Raw genomic sequence first — 22,294 nt, forward strand, 5'->3', positions numbered from 1 at the left:
TACCCGGTCAGAATATAATTACATTGCTGAATTCTTATTATTTTATGATCATTTTGAATATAAACATCATAGATTTTGCATTAGACATACAAATTTTAGATATAATGATTACTCTGAGTAAATGTTATCTTTTGTGCAAAATATATGACATTTATATTCAAAATATTCCTGGTCTTACAAGGAATCCAGCAATGTCAATTATATTATCCTAATTTTAATCTGAGGTATTATTTAATACTAAATGTTAAAATTTAGTTTTTCACCCAACATCTTGAAGGAGGATTGGTGGGGAGGGTTGGGACTGACCGTGCAGTTGGAAGAGGGGGGAGGCAAGGTGGGTACTTTGATTGACAGGAGAGTGTCGAAGAATATTTTTTTTTTTTATTAACTGAAGATATTTGTTTTGCTCATAAAATTCATACAAATTACCCAGCCAGAATATAATTTACATTGCTGGAATTCTATACTAGGATCATTTTGAATATAACATCATAGATTTTGCATTAGATATACAAATTTGATATAATGTTTACTCTGAGTAAATATGTTATCTTTTGAGCAAAATATGACATTTATATTCAAAATATTCCTGGTCTTACAAGGAACCAGCAATGTCAATTGTATTATCCTAACTTTAGTTTGAGGTATTATTTATTAAAATTTAGTGGTTTCCAAAAATTTCTCAGAGAGGGAAGAGCCAGCAGTAGAGAAGAAGGAGAGGGAGTCGAGTCCATTATTTGAATGAACATTAACTTGGCTACTGTATTTCTATTTCTCTTAAGTATTAATTGTGTGCATGTACCATCATAAAATTAAGATGTTATTTTTACTAGAACATAGGTATTGTGTCGGAAAAAGTGGAGTTTGGGGTCAGGCCGTTTCTATCTGGAATTGATCCCATATGTTCTGTTGTTCACTTAGCACGGTTTTCACTTAACACGGTACTACCCCTGTGGGTTTTATTGATCGTTAAGTAAGGGTAATACTGTATATATATATATATATATATATATATATATATATATATATATATATATATATATATATATATATATATATATATATATATGTATAAGTGTATATGTATATATACTGTACATACACATACATACATACATATACAGCATACATATATATATATATATATATATATATATATATATATATATATATATATATATATATATATATATATATATATATATATATATATATATATATAAAAGTAAATCACTGTAGGTGCACGATTCAAAATGTAGCAGGAGACTGTGTCTCACAATGGCTTGCACAGGTACAGTAGGTCAGCTACTCAATACCTGACCATTGTGACCTGGTCTCACCTCTCTGTGTATATATACACCTTGTTTTGCATTTCTTCTTTAATCTACTCACCCCTGGAAGATGGTAACTACACCTAAAGCCGCCTTTTGGAACTTCGTGTGTTTTTCTTTCAGGTTATCACATATATATATATATATATATATATATATATATATATATATATATATATATATATATATATATATATATATATATATATATATATATATATATATATATATATATATATATATATATATATATATATACACACACACACACACACACACACACACACAGTAAGTATGCTATAATCTAACTAATCCTACTACTAATATTCCTATAACTAAATCCATTTTACCTATAAAATTGAGAATGCTATAAATCAACTTAACTCCTACAACCCAACGCGATAAATAACGATTATTTCGCCTGGCTTACGGAATAGTTGTTGCACGCTTAATTCACAACAAGAGCGCCAGGCGCCATCTTTATTCTCATTGTGTAGCCAGTGCACCACTGTTGTTGAAATTTGCCTTGATGTGGAAATTCACAAGTATTTGCATAACTATTTTGTTATACAAGCATACAATTGTGACAATGAATCGCTCAAAGCGAAAGAGAAAGCTCGCTAACCTTGAAACCAAGAAAGAAATCACAAAGAAACGTGAGGATGGAACAAAGACATGCAACTTAGTGATGAGTAGGGATGCATAAATCGACTATATGTACGATTTTAAAGAATAATGAGGAGTTGAAAACAGTGCAAGGGCTAAGGGAATTCTAGACTTAGCAAAGCAAGGTGTAATGCTATTGGAGGAGATGGAAAATTTACTCTTAGTGTGATAAAGGAGAAAGAAATGGCAGGTGATAGCATTAGTGAAGCTTATAATTTAGAGAAGGCTGTATAACTGTTTGAGGACCTTAAAGCCAAGACTGCAGCAAGTGATAGTGATGTACAGTGTTTATGGGTACCAAGGGGGTGGTTTACTGGTTTGAACCAAGGAGAAATAAAATAAATAGTGGCTAGAGATGTGATGCTGTTAGTGCTTATAAGGAAGCAGCTAGCGAACACTATGACATTTTTTTTTAATATATTAAAGAGGAGGCTTTGTTTCTCAGCAAGTATTCAACTGTGATGAAACTGGACTATTTTGGAAAAAATGCCTCGTCAGCATATTGCCATTACCAAGGAGTGAAATTTCTGTCCCGGCCATAAGCCAATGAAAGACAGGCTTACTCCTCCTTCTTGTGCTGCTAATGCTTCTGGTAACGTGTAAAATAAAGCCACCTTGTGTAAATTATGCAGAAAAACCCCAGAGCTTTAAAAACACTAGGAAGACCCGCTTGGTAGTTAAGGGATGTCAAACCTAAAGGCTTGGGCAGGTGACCAGGAATTTATTCTCTGAGGGGTGATTGAGGTGTTTGGACCCAGTGTTCGAACACCAAGAGGGAGAATCACCTTCCACTAAAAGCTTTGTTGGTGGCGGACAATGCACCAGCCCACCCTCCTAATTTGATGTACAATTGCCAGAGGAGTTGAACTTCATCACTGTGCACCTCTAGTTACCCAACACAACACCTCTCATCCAGCCCATGGATCAACAGGTAATTTCTAACTTTAAGAAGCTGTACACAAAGGCACTGCTTAAAATGTTTTTACATTCATTCTTCCAGTGATGTTAGCTTGAAGGAATTTTGGAAGAGTCACTTCAATATAGCAGTGCTGTATTTTAATTACTTCAGCCTGGAAAGAGGTTACTGTGAGGTGTCTTTTAGGTTGCTTGGAGGCCATTAGGTTTGACTGTGTCCTTCAAAGAGACTTTGGAAGGCTTCTCAAGAGTCAGAAGAAGAGGCTGTTGTCTGGGTGAAATTGTGGCTCTGGGCAATTCCTCCCACATGCTGAAGTGGATGATGATGATGTTGAGGAGTTGGTGGAAGATCAAGGTAAGGAATTGTCCACTGAGGAGCTGCTTGAGCTTCACAAAGAGGAAAAATCAGAGAAACTGAAGCCGGAGCTTAACTTGAGGAGTCAGGGGAGGAGGAGGACAAGGAGGAAAGTCAAGATCATTCCAGCCAAAGATCCTGGGCGATGCTGCTTTGCTGGTGCAAACTGTCCAAGCTTGCTGGAGGATTATCATCCTGATGTTGGTCTGTGCAAAAGGCCATCAGTGTGTTCAATGACAATGTTATGAACTACTTTTGGAAGGTCCAGGAAATCAAGGTTGAAGCAGCCAACCCTGATAATTTCTTTACAAAGATAACAAAAGAATGATATAGACAAAGTGCCTGTGAGACACAGTCACCAAAGAGGCTAGAAGGATGACTCCTCTCTCCACCTCTTCCTCTCAATAATTCTCTCCCTCCCCCTTCCCTCTGCCTCCTGTCCTGCATGCTGAACAACACCAAGGTAAGATAAAGCACCGCATTTTTTGGTTACTTCTTCAATAAGAATTTTTCAGTGTTAAGTGGTTGTATTTGGGGGCCTGAACGGGATTAATCATATTTAATGACGCTATAACGAATCCAGGTTCTGGAACCAATTACGTCGTTATAGCATACCCTACTGTGTGTGTATGTGTATATATATATATATATATATATATATATATATATATATATATATATATATATATATATATACATATATATATATATATATATATTATTAATTCCATTACACTCAAGGCGAGTTAAGAAAAGTAATAAACTTATATCATTAATACCCAGTCACACATTTACTTATTCAAATGTATTTTTTTTATACTGTAATATACTTTATGGGAAATAAAGGTTATATTTCAGTATCTTAGTCTCGGAGCAGAGTAAACAGATTTAGACAATAAAAAAATCTAATTTTTATATTGTAAACCAGAACCTCAACATATACGAATTTAACTTTCGTGAATTCGACTATCCGCATGGAGCCTCAGGGGTTTATATCTACAGTAAGTCTTTGCTTAACTTTGTCCCAGACAACGTTGTTTCATTTTAACGTTGCTACTCTTTAGATACCCATGATTCCGACAATGTTGTTTTATGACCCGACCGATTCGTTATACAGTGGGGTATGCTATAACGAACGGATCCGACTACGAATATTCCTATAACGAACAGTTTTACCAATAAAATTGAGAATGCTATAACGAACGAAACTCCTACAACGAACATTATTTAATTTTTTTTTTTTTTTAATAATTGTTTTTTTATTACAAGTATTAATGATGTTCATTATTACAGGGGTTTAGATGCATATTTATGCACTTTTTTACAATTTTATATTGTATTTTTCAGTGTTAAGTGGTTGTATTTGGGGGCCTGGAACGAATTAACCCTATAACGAACGAATGCTATAACGAACAAGGTTCTAGAACCAATTAGATTCGTTATAGCATACCCTACTGTAATGTTGTCACCCAACACGGACAACTTTGTATGGCACGCCACCCTCTCTCATCTTGGCGCACCACGCTCTCTCGCGGAGCATCACAGCATCCCCAAGCATTTTCTCCCCAGTCTTGTTAAGCTTCCACCGCGTACGTGCATGCTTAAGTGTTTTTACTGTAACCATTCGAAATGGCTCCCAAGCGCCCATCAAGTGTTAGTGATGCTAGTGTTTTGAAGAAACAACACAAGACCATCAGCCTTGCTACAAAAATGGAGGTTTTAAACTGTCTTGAGAAAGGAGAACATGCTGTGTATATTGGAGAAGCATTAGGCCTAACCCCCACAACAGTGCGTACTATCCGGACCAGTACAGACAAGATTAAGGGTAGTGCTGGAAGTGGCACTTCTATTTAGTTTATTTACTTTTTGGATGTATAATATACAGTATATTGCCGATAAAAATTCCATTGAATTTATAAATATGTAATGTATTTTATGGGGCAAAGGGAGACTGGGGAACATAACTAGTGTATTTCATCTATTTCTTATGGGGAAAATTGATTCCGTTAACATTGTGTTTTACAAGAACGTAACCACGACGTTAAGCAAGGACCTCCTGTATTGAAATAATGCAAAAAACTATGGTGCTTATTTTAAAAACCACGGGCATCCACCATGGTGTGATGTCGTGGCATCTTGCTGCTTTCCACGCTGCTGTGTTCTCCCATCTTCTCCTGCACGTCTCGTCTGAGTTGTCTTTGATTTTGCCAGGCTGCGGGAATCCTTACTCCTCCTCCTTCCTCCTGAGCAATTCTAACTTTAATTATAACTTTGTCATGGCTCCCAAAAGGAAATTAACTGGTGGTAGTGCATTTGGTGCAAAGAGAGTGAAAAAAGTGATGACTCTTACACAGGAAATTTAAGTGTTGGATAAACTCGCTAGTATCATGAGTGTGTCAGCTGTTGGCCGTGCAATTGGAGTGAATGAGTCAACCATTATGACTATGACCCATCAATGGAGCTAAGCATCAAAGTGAAACAAAATTTCAAGAATGCTTTGCAACCTTACCAAGAAATCTATAAAGAACTAAAAAAGAAAGCCAGACAATTGCCAATCACAATGTTTTTAAAGTCGAGATCCAGCCTCCCTCCCCCCACTCCCATTTCTCTCCTCACCAACGAAGCCAGGTGTTGTCTGCTTCACCCCTCCCACACTCATGGCCTACCTCTTCCCTTCATTCCACCAATACAGCCTCTCGCCTATCAGCCCTTCTTTGGACATTCTTGATGATCCTAGTCCAAAGGTCTTAAAGGAGCAGTAATATCTTCAGTATCATTACTGAGGCCTCTACAACCGCACATTATGATGTAAGAAAAATACTTTATATAGATAAGTAAGACTGCTAATTATTTTGCTCCCATAATGTTGATATTACATTAATGACTAGGATAAATTATATATTCTTCCCAGTCATACGTTTGTTAAAGGAAAACCTAATATTCAGTATGTATGCATGTTTCATTCACAGCGTTGATGTAAAGGCGTTCATTAGTGTATGTGTAGTTGGTGCAGTGGTAGTGATAAGAGACGTGTGGGACAGACCGCAGACTACAAGTCACAGCTATTGTGATCCAATTGACTTCCCATCATCACACCACATTTACTTGCTTTCTCATTTAATTTCTTTTTCTTAACACACAATAAACTGTATATAGAAAGTACTGTACACATACCTGTGTAATATTTAGAGGGCTTAAGTAAAGTTTTTTTACTCTGAGTTTTTTAAAGCCTACAGTCCCTAATTTAAGGTATGATATTAAAGGTAGGGTATTAAAGAATGTTATTCGCAAAATTTTACATTTGCGAATGTCACAGGAACCTATCCCTCCCAAATGTTGAGGCTGTGGTGTATATACCAAATATTTGAAGAACATAATGAGGTTTGAAATATAATATTTTGTGATTTAATTATGACTAAAGCAATGAAAGGAGCTACCAATAAGAAGAGCGAGAAAGAGAGCTTAACCATTGTCGCACTTTTGTGGTAATTTGTAATACAAACTGAGCCTCTAGTCCACAAAGCCCATTATTTTAGCATATAAATAAACAACTGCTGGATCTGTCTGTGAGGTTGAAAGAAAAAAAAAAAGAGGCAAGTTTCAGGGCCAACAAATGGTGCTGGAACTCCCCAAAACCACACTTCATAGAGCTGCTGCATCCCACTAAGCCCATCTAAAATGAAGTTTCAATAGTTCAGCCTGTTGCTATGTCTGGATTGCTGGTTAATGATGTCAACTCAAGGAAAAAAATTATGCAAGCTTTAGCACAACTTTTGAATAAACAAAAGACCTTAAACTTAGACTGAAAAAATTACAATATAGCAAATGCTAATGTTATTAACACCACTTTCTTAGTAACAAGGTGACAATACCATGTAATTAATGGTTAAGTGACCAGCTCTATATTATTTTCATAAAGAAGCATTCTAGCAAGTTCAGCATGGCGCCTAAATCTAACCCACATCCACAAAGCATAAGTGTAGTGTACTAATCACCAAACCATTTAGTATTACCATGAAAGTGTTCATCTCAAAAATATTTTATACTTTACTTGAAAAGTTAAGAAGTAAATTATGTTTACATTCAATATTTCAGCAGCACTTCATCATCAGCTTGCCACATTTATGAAACAAACTGTCCTATGAACCATTTGGTCAAACTAACAACCTTTGACATCACCTCTCATAAAAGACTTTAATGACCATATTGCAACACATTATTTTGGCAAATGCTGTGCTAATATTCAATACTGTGTATACTTTAGCATCAAAATTAGTTAAAAGTGTTTCTCATGATTATTAAAGGTTTTTATGATTTCCAGACACAACTTCTGAGCCTTGGAATGATGGGACATTCTTGTTTACTTAACATATTGAAGCAAGATATTATAGCATAAGTAAACAACCCATCATGAAGACTTCATCAAAAAAAGAAAGTCATCAACTTCCAAAACTCATGATTTGTAATGGGTGAGATGATCACTAATAACATGACTAAAATTATTAATATTGTTCATCTGTACATTATAACATAATTTGGAGGAATATCATTGTGAATATATAAGAAGCTGTATTAGTTTACTATCATTATAAGTGACCAAATCAACCTTTACATTAATTCGAGCAAACTATCAAGAAAAAAGAAGTCACAAATGAGGCAGGTTAACCCTACACTTTGATGAGCGGAATACAGTGCGGGCCAGGCTTGGATCATCAGCTGCTGTGGGGCTGGTGGGGGCACTAGTCACACGGGCTGGGGAGGCTTTAGCCGGGGAGTGTGGAAGGCTCTCCGTGCCTCGCTCACCCCCATCCCCATCTTGGTTAACTTCCCCCCCACCTGAGTCATAGCTGGGGGGAGCAGACCACTCACGCTCACTGCGACCTGGAAGGTCATATTAACCCAAACAGAGGGTATAATATTAGTTCAGCAAACTATGGCCAAATGCAAACACCTTCAGCAATACAATCTGCCTGAATTTGTAACATAATAATGGAAACCAACATAGTATTCATTAGCTACTAATGCTACCACATTTTCAAATTACTATATCATAAGCCCACAATCTCGACTAAAAGCCAACCAGTTGATTAAAATATCCCAGTTTGTACATATAACAGACTAAAACATGCAGGTTGGAATGTATTTAAAACTATGACCTCTTAATTACAACCAGGGAGAAAAAGATACTACAGTATTCTCTCTAACAATAATGAAAGACCTTTCCCTCAGTCATCTCTCATGATTATTATATTCATGTAATATGAAAAGAAACGGTTCAAGTTTGGTGTCTATAAACCAACAATCCCAAACTATTCTTTATGTTTTGCTCAAAGATAAATATGGAATAAAATACTGTATACATTACAGTACACTTGTATATATACAGTCGATATAATTTACATAATTTAGTGAAACAGCACCATCCCATCTGTCATCATAACTGTATAATCAGTAACAAAATGAATTTGTAGTTTCATCTGATAAACGTCATTTCACAGATACAGTTGTCCACAGGTACTGTAAAGTGTTCCGCCCTCGGTGGCCTTTCTGAACAGGTGGTAACATCGAAGTCATAGTCAAACCTTCTTTAAAGATATTATATCTATCACATCGCTTAGCACAAATCTCGACTACAGTGGAGCACTATACCTGTGGGCAAATGTACATAAAGATAAATATGAAAATGCAAAATCTGTACATGAAGTAATTTCCATGGTGTGTGACGTGAGATCTTTTACGGGACATAAATCACGGAGGGTATTAACACAATACAGAAATCTCCATTTAGAGCACTTTCACTTTAGAGCAATTCTTAATCTAGGTACTTCTTTCATATAGAGTGATTGCAAATTTTGATTTAGTATGTTGTGCCATAACTTAAAAATTAAAAATGGTAATAAACAATGCAACTGCACAAGTGTGAGATGTGTCAGATCACAGGGTCAGTTAACTTACCTTGTGGTTGCCTGGAGGAATCGTCATTGTGTAAGTACAGGTATAGTAGTATCTGTGTTTATATGAAAGTAAGCTGTACATTATTACAGTGCCATACAGTATTAGAAATTAATTTATTGTTTACAGTTGTTGAGGCAATATTTTGTGTAAATAATAGCTATTGTGTAGTAGTCACGATTAAGTACAAAGTATTGGAATCATCTATTTGACTCTCATCATGCTTAAAAAAAAAAAAAAAAAAATTACACTGCTGCTGACGTGAACTACAGTAATCCCCTGGGTTATGGAAAGGAAGCATCCTTGAAAAGCTGACAGTCACTTGAACCCCATTTTCCCATTGACTTCCATTATATAATTGGAGATGAGTTCAAAAAACTTTTTTTTTAAAAAGTATGAGTATGAAAGAAAATGAACTTTTTTAAACACATACATTGATTATTTTTATGATATATGATAATAAATACACAAAACTTGAATTTAACTCACTGCCACAAATGATACTGAGTGGTGTGTGAGGTGAGTTGGTGGAATGGGAATTATTGGGAGATGAAGCAAGCCCCTATATGTTTTTGTAATCTGGCTGTTTTTCTCTCGCATCAAACTCCATAAACATCAAGTTTTATATCCAACATAGTTCCTTTAGGGCTCTTTTAGCAACATTGCTTTCACTTGCACTTGATGGCCTCTTTCCACTCATCTGGACAGTCTTGAATAAGTGTTAACTCCAAAAACTGGGGTCGAGAGATCAAGCATACATGCTGGGAGATAGAAACAAACTGAGTCCAGAGGCGTGGGTACATTGCATAGCCATGCTTGGTGGTAGCAAACACCAAGAAATCCACACCAAATAAACTATAATGTCTGCGAACTTTTTTTTCTATATCACAATTTTTGTGTTGAAAATTTTGATAATTTACCCCCATTTCCAAAAATTCAAATTTACGGGCCATATCCCGAATTTAGCGGTCATAATTTACAAATTCCTTATGGGCGAATTTCCACAACATGAGTTTCAGTATTCAGTAATGTGGGTGATACCTCTAATTCATCCTGTGCAATGTAGTCATGTGACTGATACTGCTGAATGAATGGTCTAAGCTACATCTAATGTGCATATTATAAGGAAGACAAAAGACCCTAACTTTATTAGTATCTGTGAGTGTAAACCTAATTTTTCTCAAATTTGCTCCATCACAATTCTTCAATTTTAGGGTTATTTATTGTTTGAAATACTGTACTTTTTTAATGATCAGTGTCAAGTTACACTACCACTGGTGTTAACACAGTACACAAAGCAAATGCATATTTATGCATTTTCTTTGTTTACTATGGGCACTAACCAACATACAGTACTGTAAATTTATCAAGGCCATACTCACGAAAAACAGGTAAACCTCACTTTAAGATAGGGTTACATTCCTGAAAACCCCATCGCAAATCAAAATATCATAACTGAGTTCATTATAACAGGGGGGTTCAACGGGATACGTTCAAATCCAGTCCAAGACACACATGTATCACAGAGACAAATAATTCCTACAATAATAAAAATAAATAGAAAACAATTAAACAACACTCATCACATCATTAAGAACATGCCTGGTCGTCATCACATGTCCCATTTCATGGCTAAGGGAACTCTTGTAGGTGGCCTTCCCAGACAGAGGAGCCTCAGCAACACACTTGCTAGACATTTTTAAAAGTTACACTGCTCACTTCAGTCAGAAAAAACATAGTACAATCTGAACATTAGTGATGTCCTCTCACAGTAAGAAAAAAACACCGATGGGAATGTAACAAAAATGATAGCGGCCAACACTGCTCATATCATGTTCACAAAGACAGAGCCAAAGCACTTTACAGTTACCAAAAAATAGCAAAAATCACTTCATAGTCACCAAAACAGAGCATAATCTCAACGTTAGTGATGTCCTTCCTCACTATAAGGGGAAAAAATCACACTGATGATAGTAACAACAATGATACTGACCAATAATCATCGAGTTACACAATAACAGGCAGATGTATTGCCATGGACCAAAGCACAGGACCGTAGTGCACTGGGTGGCCGCTGATATATGACGCCGTGGCTAACGGGTGCAGCGAGAGATGCATTCCATATTCCGCGAGTGGTCTTAAAACATCGCCATCGTTAAAGCGAAATATCATTGAGATCGTAAATCGAGGTTTACCTGTACTTTACTAGCTGATTCACATGCATGCACTCCCCCCCCCCCATACAAATATACACACACTTGCAACATGCCATGCCACACACCACCAGAGGGTCAAGGCCTATTCGGTGCCCGACTCTGGGGCCACCTGGGCTAGATTGTTAGCCGCTACCCCCAACTCCTTCCCTCTACCCCTCCTCACCACCGGAATGTCAGCAAGTTCTCACCAGAAGTTACAATTAATTTCGGAAAGGAGTGGAATCAGTTTTGAACAGTAATGAACAGTGCTCAAGCCAGTGAAAACAATGGTAACCAGTAGCAGTTGACAGTCATGGCCATGTTAACCTTCACACAATGAGGTTTCAAGTACCCAGTGATAACTGCCCATGAGACCCAACAACAAGCAGCGGTGTTAATCCATTCATGATAGGAGGCCTGGGACCGCACCTGACTGTACACCACTAAGTGAGTGAGGTCCTGTAACACCTGGCCATGTGATGTCCCCATGACGCTACAATGCTATGTTAGATCCCTCATAACACCGTCTGTGAGGGAGTTACAGCACCATGTGAAGTACCTAATAACACCATCTGTGGGGGATTTACAGCACCATGTGTAGTACTTCATAACACCATCTGTGAGGGAATTGCTGCACCATGTGTAGTACCTCATAATACCATCTGTGAGGGAATTACAGCACCATGTGAGGTCCCTTATAACTCCATCAGTGAAGGAGTCACTACATCACATGTGGCCTCCTAATAACACCATCTGTGAGGGAATTACTGCACATCAGGTCCCTCATAATACCACCATCTGCCATCTGTGAGGTCCCCCATAACACCATCTGTGAGGGAGTTACTACACTACATGTTTGCTGCACAACACCTCAGCACATGTGGTCTATGTGACCTCTAATGATAGATTTTGTTAACCCCCCCGCTCCCCCCCATGTCAATGTACTTAATAAGTCATTTCTGTCCATTATATATATTCAGCCTTTGGGATGCTGAACTTTTTCAATAGACCATTAATTATTATAATTATTATTATTAAACAAGCTTTCATACACATACATACATACATGTATAAAAAAAATTAGTAAACTATTTGCTTGATATAACCTACGTAACTGAAAACACACACACAATCAGGAGATGAAAGAGGGATGTCATTCATAATTGTGCTTATGAAATACAGTCAAGATTAACATTCTTAGGTTAAATAATGAACAGCACTGGTATCTGAAATAATGATATTATAATTGTGCTACGTGTTGCCACAGAGCCAGTAACACAAAGAGCACATGGACCAACCACATACCGGCAGAGGAAGTAGACGCCACAAACAGGTTGAGTAGGGAGGTGGTGCGGCGAGATGGTTTGTTGTTGTTAGTACCACAGTTGCTGTTGGCTTTGGTGGTAGTTGTGTTCACTGAGACAGCAGTTGTCTTTATTTCAGAAGAACAGGTAGGATCCTGGGTAAAAATGCTGGTAGTTTTGGGGCTAATGATGGAGGGGGAAGAATTGACGGTGACCCCACTGTTGTTCCCCCCACTCCCTATTCGACTACCAGAGCCTGTTGTGGTGGTCGAGGGAGAAGATCGTAAAGTAACCCTGGACATGGAAAACATTGAAGCACGCTCCCGTAACAATTTTTTACCACTTTCTTTCCTACTAGGCCTTGTGACACCCACAGTACCTCCAGTTAAGACGCTACCAGCAGAACTACCTCCGCCATCTTCTGCGGACGATTTGGACTGATCAGTTGGCTCAGGAGACTGTTGGCCAGATACTGCTGAGCCTAAAGAACCTGCATCCTCAAACACCATTGCATCTGAGGAAAATTAAAATACAGTTTATTGTGATAGGTAGAGTTAAAAATATTTTCATTATTGTGTACAGTTGGGTCTTCATTTACGCGGTCAATTGAACCCGTGGAGTAGCGCCTAAAACGAGAAACGCATAAATGAAATAACAAAACATATGGAATTAATTGAAATAGAGACTGGGCAGACCCCCAAACTCCACTTTTTCCGACATAATACGTACCTTGTAGTCAAAATAACATCTTAATTTTATGATGGTATGCACACACAATTAATAATTAAGAGAAATATCAATATTAGGTTTTTTAACACTTACATTAGTAGAAAAGATGGCTGGGCACACGGGGATGGGGGTTGGTTCCGAGGCAGAGGGCAGATTATTGGCCCTCACCTGTATCACCTGTATCAATTGTATCACTATCCACCACAGAGGCTTGCAGGGCCTCATTGTCAAACCCCTCAAAGTCCATATAAGTCCATATCCTCACTATCACTGACTTGGACCGGCTGTGGTGGGTGAAGAACTCGGTAATGTTTTGATGACTGGGCGACCTTGTGCGCACCCTGCCCGCGCCGCTTCCCGCGTAAATGACCAAATTTGCCGCGTAAATCAAGCATTTCAATTCTGGCAAGGCACCGCGTAAATGACAAAACGCGTAAACCAAAACCGCGTAAATCCAGACTCAACTGTACTGTGAAAACTGTATTATTAAATTAGAATGATAGTTTTCAGACAGTTTACAAGTGAAATAGGATTACAGTGAAATACAAACAAGGAAAAACAATGAGAAAATGAAGGAGGTAACGTGAAAAATTGTAGGAAGAAGGAATATGCAATATTATAACTAAAAACCGATGGTGCCATTAGATGACATATTCATTGGAGAGGAATATAGTGATTAAAAAAATACAGTAGGATCGGGATATATCGTGAGATAGGGTCCAAGGATGTTCGCTATTTACTAAATTGCAATATATAATTACATGTAATCAATGGGGAAAATAGAGCTAGGTTCTGGAGGCCAATAAAAGTGAATAAACTTGACATAAAATGGCACAGTCTAAAGTTAGAATATAAATTGCATTGCTGGAATCCTTGCAAGACCGTGAATAATTTGAATATAGACATCATATATTTTGCACAAGAGAAAACAATTTAAACTTGTATTTCTGGGGCGATTTAGGGATTTTTAGGAAAGTTTCTCACTTTATAAGGTTTTTTTGCTTTATGTGAGGTCCCAGGAACATAACCCCATGCAAGTTGTGAGTCTACTGTAAATAAATTTATCGCTATATATTGAAAAATTTTGATAATTTTCGTAGTAGTGATAAATTTTAATATTTCCTACCTGATTTCCCTCGCGAAATAAAAAAAAATATCACTATACAGGTATATAGGAAAATGTCGATAATTTTGGTAGCCACGATATTAAAAAATCGTTATATAAAGTTACTATATATCTCAACCATACTGTACAATGAAGTGATGATACAAACAATGTGTTGATAATAACAGGAATGATATAATATAAGGTATATATATATAATTTGCAAATGGATGGAAATAAGTAAGGGACGTGCACAATGGAAAATGTAATTAAAAGAGAGAGTAACATGAAAGAATGTAGTATGAAGAATAAACTTACAAAAAATGTTTTCATAAATGAATGGGAAAAGATGAGGCAGGAAAATAACAAGGTGGGTTAGAAATAACTGACATACAGTAAAAGTCCAAAAATCCGAATGCCAGAAATCCGGACCACCCGAGAATCCGGACTTTTCGAAAACTCTTTTTTTTTTAGCTGGGTTTTGTGTATATGTGCGCATGCGTGAGCGCCACAGCTGCAAAGCGACAATAAGCGACCACACGGTCGCCACTTTAAAACCAGCAATCAAACTGTGACAACGTATGTAATTTTGAGTCCTACTCTTTCCATTTACAGAGTACTGTTCAAGCCCATAATAATGGCTCCTAAAGTAGATAAACTTCGTTGTGTGAAGAGAAAGAAGAACACGACGAAATTGAGTGACAAACTTGAAATAATTAAGAAACTAGAACGTGGTGTGAGCAATACTGTTCTAATGGAAACATACGACATTGGAAAGTCTACAATTTATGATATAAAAAAGGCAAAGAATAAAATTCTAGAATTCACAGCTTTTTCTTTAAAACTGCTCGTTTTGATAAATGAAGCATGCTATATTTGCTAATGAATTAAGTATCAAAATGTACCTGTTCATCTCTTCTTCATTCCTCCTTAAATTTGAATTTTAAAAGTACTGCCTGAGAATCCGGAAAATCCGAAAATCCGGACCGATCCAATCCCCAAGCAGTCCAGATTTTTGGACTTCTACTGTATTTTAACTTAAATAATTTTCTGCCATATGATCATACAGTATATACAACACAATATATATATATATATATATATATATATATATATATATATATATATATATATATATATATATATATATATATATATATAAAAATTTAAATCATCTTCTGTCACAGAAAGACTTCTGGTTGAAGCTAGTTTGATTAAGGAATTAAAATCAATAAACCTTAGAGATGGTCAGTTCAAAACTGATAATATGTTACATAAACTTATTTGTCAGTGGCCCAAGGTTAAAAATGCTCTGAAAACCTTTGATCTAGATGTAGGATAGTTATTTAGTGGGTCCCTTATTCTTGACCTGACCTGACTAGTCACGCCACCCCCTTCTTCTTAAGCTCCTACGGTGTGTTGGTGTGGGATTAGTGGATGACATCATCATATGACCTGACCTCATGTTTAATAAGGTCACCTGTATATTTAAGCCTCTCGTCCATGTAATCCAGTTGCCTCTGAAGATGTTTGAATAAAGGAAGAAATTGTTGTTTTTCTAAGATTTATCCACATTATTGAGGATATATATATATATATATATATATATATATATATATATATATATATATATATATATATATATATATATATATATATATATATATATATATATATATATATATATATATATATATATATATATATATATATATATATATATATATATATATATATATATATATCCTCAATGAAAATGTGATAAGATAAATCTTGATAAAATCACACGAAAGGAACACGGAGCACCTTAGTTGCTTTATTCATTAACTATGTGTCGAGGCATCACTGTATGCATATATATATATATATATATATATATATATATATATATATATATATATATATATATATATATATATATATATATATATATATATATATATATATATATATATATATATATATATATATATATATATATATATATATATATATATATATATATATATATATATATATATATATATATATATATATATATATATATATATATATATATATATATACATATATATATATATATATATATATATATATATATATATATATATATTTTATATATATACACACACATATATATATATATATATATATATATATATATATATATATATATATATATATATATATATATATATATATATATATATATATATATATATATATATATATACAGTGACCCCTCGTTTAACGAACACCTCGGTTAACGTAATTTCGATTAACGAACTGCCTTCCATAAGGATCTTCAATTCGGTTAACAAAAAAAAATTTCGCTTAACGAACTTCTTACGAACCGACCTCAACATGTTTTCGCTTGCACTGACCGGGCAACCAGCTTTATTATCAGTCCGCCAATACATTAATCGGTTCTAGGGCTTAAATTCCTTACTATTTTAGTAAATATCAAGAAGTTTATACTATTCAATAATTTTAAAAGTTTAATATTCAATTTTTTAGTCGTTTTAACAATTATTGAGCAAAATTGAAGGTAAAGTGACTAGTTTAATGCTCGGCATCCAGCCTCTTAACACAGCAAACAGGCGTCAGTCTCTCTGTTTTCACTGGAGGTAACATCTTGCTTGAGACTCTTCAACTAAACGCTTTTTTTCTGGGTTTCCAAGCAAATTATTGGTCATTTTGAAAATTATTTTACATATTGACAATATATAGTGCAGTGCAGTGTTATTTTAAAGAAAACATTCTTTATTTACAGCTAGTTTAACTTTGAAAAATACGTGTTGCCATTGTTTGAATCCAGCATGGGGCCTAAGAGATCAAGAAAAGCGATTTCAATCCAAATAAAGCAGGAAATAATAAAAAAACACGAACAAGGTATTAAATCAAATGCGCTATGCAAAGAATATGGCATGTCGGCATCAACTGTGTCGACAATTCTTGCACAAAAAGACAAATTTAAGGAAGTGAACGTGAGAGACAAATCTACAAGAGTGTTTAAAAGTAGATTCCTAATCGTAGAAACTGAGAGGTTACTTCTCATCTGGATTAGGGAAAAACAGATGAAAGGTGATTCAGTTTCTGGTGATTTCATTTGTGAAAGAGCCAGGGAGATTTATGAACATTTAAAGGCAGATCAACCTGGTTCTTCAGGAACAGAATTTGAAGATTTTCGGGCTAGCAAAGGCTGGTTCAAAAAATTTAAGAAAAGAAGTGACATTTTAAGTGTTGTTAGGCATGGTGAAGCTGCTAGTGCTGATAAAGAAGGGGCAGCAAAGTTTTTAATTGAATTTAATAAACTGATGGAAGAAGAAAATTATCTTCCACAGCAAGTGTTCAATGTTGACGAAACTGGGCTGTTCTGGAAAAAGATGCCCAAAAGAACATTCATCACCAAGGATGAAGCCTCTTTACCTGGGCATAAACCCATGAAAGACCGTCTCACTCTATTGCTTGGTGCCAATGCTTCAGGGGATTTCCGACTGAAGCCTATGCTTGTCTACCACTCTGAAAACCCCAGGGTGTTCAAGCAACAGAAAGTGGTAAGAACAATGCTTGGAGTTTATTGAAGTCCAACTGTAAGGCATGGGTGACAAGACAGTTCTTTAATGAATGGGCTGTTGATGTGTTTTGCCCCTCTGTCAAGAGCTACCTAACCACCAATAAACTTCCTTTAAAGGCTCTTCTCCTCATGGATAATGCTCCTGGTCATGACCCTGACCTTGCCAGAAATTTGGAGTATCAATTTGACTTTGTGAAAGTGTTGTTTTTGCCTCCAAACACTACATCACTCATACAGCCAATGGACCAGAATGTGATCAGCAACTTCAAGAAGTTGTACATGAAGAAAATGTTTAGGAGGTGTCATCAGGCAACTTCCATTGATCCTGAACTAACACTGAAACAGTTCTGGAAGACACAATTCAACGTCCTGGAGGCTGTAAAATTGATTGTGTCATCATGGCAAGAAGTCTCCAATAAAACCCTCAATTCTTCATGGAAAGCACTGTGGCCATCAGTAGTCCATGATTTTGAGGGATTTGAGGATGACACAGAGTTGGACCAGGAGATTGTGTCCATTGGTCAGTCATTGGGTCTTGAAGTGGAGGAGAAGGATGTGGAAGAGCTTGTGATGTCTCATGAGGAGGAACTTACTCCTAATGACTTGAAGGAACTGGATGAGATGTTACGGGTAGAGGCTGACAGTGGTGAGGAGGAAATTGAAAGTGATGACCATATGTCAGCTACACAGTTGAAAGATGTGATTTACCACTGGGAGAAGTTCAGGGAACTGGCTTCAAAGCACCCAGAAGTGGAAAAAACTGAACTAGCTTTGTGTCATGTTGAGGACTCAGTGGTCTCCTTCTTTAAACATAAGTTAATGGTGAGGAGGACAGATGCCCCACAGACCACAATTGACACTTTCTTCAGTAAAAGGCAGAGGGAACAAGATGCTAGCCCTCAGCCTTCCACTTCAAGAAGGAGAGAGGATGTTCATGGTGGAGAATCTGTCAGTCCAGAGGTTCCTGACATTTTCATGGAAGGTGACTCACCTTCCAAGAAGCAGTAAAATGCTTCTCCTCCACCTCCACTTCCTTCTCTTCTCCCTTCTCCTCCTGCACCTCCCACTTCAAATGCACATCATCACCATCATCCAGGAGCCTTCTACATACACACCTCAAAGTAAGTAAATTTTTCCGCCATTTTTGTTGAAGTTAGGAAATTTTCGGTGAGCTGGAACCAATTACCCAAAAACCCATTGAAACAATGGTTTCGGTTAACGAACGTTTCGGTTAACGAACGACCTTCTGGAACGGATTGAGTTCGTTAACCGAGGGGCCACTGTATATATATATATATATATATATATATATATATATATATATATATATATATATATATATATATATATATATATATATATATATATATATATATATATATATATATATATATATATATATATATATATATATATATATATATATATATATATATATATATATATATATATATATATGCATACAGTGATGCCTCGGCAAACGAAATTTCGGTTAATGAATTACCTTCCATAAGATTCTACACTTCGGTTAACGAATTCCTTACGAATTTTTCCCAACATGTTTTTGCCTGCTCACCAGCTGCAAGGAATCTAGAAATGTCAATTATATTATCCTAACTTTAGTCTGAGGTATTATTTATTAGCAAAAGTTAAAATCTAGTTTTTTCACCCAAACATTTCTCTGGTAGGGAGGGAAGGTGGGGAGTGGGGGGGAGGGTTGGGACCGACCGACCCAGCTGGCGTGAGTGTGAGGAGGGGGGGGAGGCAAGGTGGGGTACTTTGATTGACAGATAGTGTCGTGAAGAATATTTTTTTTTTATTATTACCTGAAGATATTTGTTTTAGCTCATAAAATTCATACAAATTACTCGGCCAGAATATAATTTACATTGCTGGAATTCTTACAATATGATGATCATTTTGAATATAAACATCATGGATTTTGCATTAGACATACAAATTTTAGTTCTAATGTAATAATTTGGTTTACACAAAGCAAATATTTTATCTTTTGTGCAAAATATATGAAGTTTACATTCAAAATATTCCCTGACCTGCAAGGAATCCAGAAATGTCAATTATATTATCCTAACTTTAGTCTGAGGTATTATTTATTACTAAACGTTAAAATCTAGTGTTTTCACCCAAACATTTCTCAGAGAGGTAGGAGCTAGTGAGCTGGGAAGAGGGGGGGGGGGATTTGAGTCCATTATTTGAATGGACATTAACCTGGCGACTGTATTTCTCTTAAATATTAATTGTGTGAGCATACCATCATAAAATTTAGATGTTATTTTTACTACAACATAGGTATTGTGTCGGAAAAAGTGGAGTTTGGGGGTCGGGCCAGTCTCTATTGGAATTAATCCCATATGTTCTGTTGTTCACTTTACGCGGTTTTCACTTTCCGCGGTACCCTGTGGGTTCAATTGACCGCGTAAATCGGGGTACTACTGTATATATATATATATATATATATATATATATATATATATATATATATATATATATATATATATATATATATATATATATATATATATATATATATATATATAATACAGGTTGACAATCCTTTATCAGAAATCCTTGGGGCCAGAGGCATTTCGGTTTTCTGAATTTTTCGGTTTTCAGAATGGTTAGGGTTTTTTTTTTAATGTGTATTAGCCCACCCGGGCATAGATCACTGACCCACATTGGGGCCTGGGGATCGAAAATATAATAAAAATTATAATAATAATAATAATAATAATAATAATAATAATAATAATAATAATAATAATAATAATAATAATAACAATTCATAGGTCTAGGTCGTGTTTCTCACTTTTGATCTTTTTTTTCATTCTTGTATTTATTTATTATTATTATTTTATTATTACAGTATTATTATTGTTATTATTATTATTATTATTATTATTATTATTATTATTATTATTATTAATTTTATTAATATACAATAGTACCCCGCTTAACGCGGTCAATAAAACCCACAGGGTACCGTGTTAAGTGAAAACCGCGCTAAGTGAACAACAGAACATATGGGATTAATTCCAACAGAAATTGGCCCGACCCCAAAACTCCACTTTTTCCGACACAATACCTATGTTCTAGTAAAAATAACATCTTAATTTTATGATGGTACATGCACACAATTAATACTTAAGAGAAATAGAGAAATACAGTCGCCAAGTTAATGTCCATTCAAATAATGGACTCAACTCCCTCCCCTTCTTCTCACACTACACTGCTGGCTCTTCCCTCTCTGAGAAATTTTGGGGGGAAAACCACTAAATTTTAATAAATAATACCTCAAACTAAAGTTAGGATAATACAATTGACATTACTGGATTCCTTGTAAGACCAGGAATATTTTGAATATAAATGTGATATATTTTGCACAAAAGATAACATATTTACTCAGAGTAAACATTATACTTATCTAAAATTTGTATGTCTAATGCAAAATCTATGATGTTTATATTCAAAATGATCACCAAATTGTAAGAATTCCAGCAATGTAAATTATATTCTGGCTGGGTAATTTGTATGAATTTTATGAGCTAAAACAAATATCTTCAGTTAATAAAAAAAAAATATTCTTCAAGGACACTATCTGTCAATCAAAATACCCCACCTCTGCCCTAGCTGGGTCGGTCCCTCCCTCCCTACCCCCCATCCCTCACCTTCCCTTCTACTAGAGAAATGTTTGGGAGAAAACAGTATCTTTACATTTTTAGTAATAAATAATAACTCAGTCTAAAGTTAGGATAATATAATTGATATTTCTGGACTCCTCGCAGGTCAGGGAATATTTTGAATGTAAACTTCATATATTTTGAACAAACGATAAAATATTTGCTTTGTGTAAACCAAATTATTACATTAGATCTAAAATTTGTATGTCTAATGCAAAATCCATGATGTTTATATTCAAAACGATCATCATATTGTAAGAATTCCAGCAATGTAAATTATATTCTGGCCGGGTAATTTGTATGAATTTTATGAGCTAAAACAAATATCTTCAGTTAATAAAAAAAATAATATTCTTCAAGGACACTATCTGTCAATCAAAATACCCCACCTCTGCCCTAGCTGGGTCGATCCCTCCCTCCCTCCCCCCCACCTTCCCTCCCTACCAGAGAAATGTTTGGAAGAAAAC

The 22,294-nt window shown here is 35.6% G+C and overlaps 1 protein-coding gene across 3 annotated transcripts in view; it reads right to left on the reverse strand.

Moving 5' to 3' along the window:
• The window catches only part of LOC121880178 (F-BAR domain only protein 2-like), a 291,016-nt gene that overhangs the window by 192,374 nt on the left and 76,348 nt on the right, over positions 1-22,294 (reverse strand). For 2 of the 3 annotated variants that reach the window (XM_042387303.1, XM_042387304.1), the window contains exons 7-8: positions 12,720-13,232; positions 7,939-8,148 (exon numbers count right to left, since the gene is read on the reverse strand). In XM_042387303.1, coding sequence (XP_042243237.1) covers positions 7,939-8,148; positions 12,720-13,232 — 723 coding nt within the window. The remainder of the gene's footprint in view (positions 1-7,938; positions 8,149-12,719; positions 13,233-22,294) is intronic. The other variant, XM_042387305.1, reaches the window with a different exon arrangement.

This window comes from Homarus americanus, unplaced genomic scaffold, assembly GCF_018991925.1.
Source record: "Homarus americanus isolate GMGI-L3 unplaced genomic scaffold, GMGI_Hamer_2.0 scaffold30108, whole genome shotgun sequence".
Lineage (NCBI taxonomy): Eukaryota > Metazoa > Arthropoda > Malacostraca > Decapoda > Nephropidae > Homarus > Homarus americanus.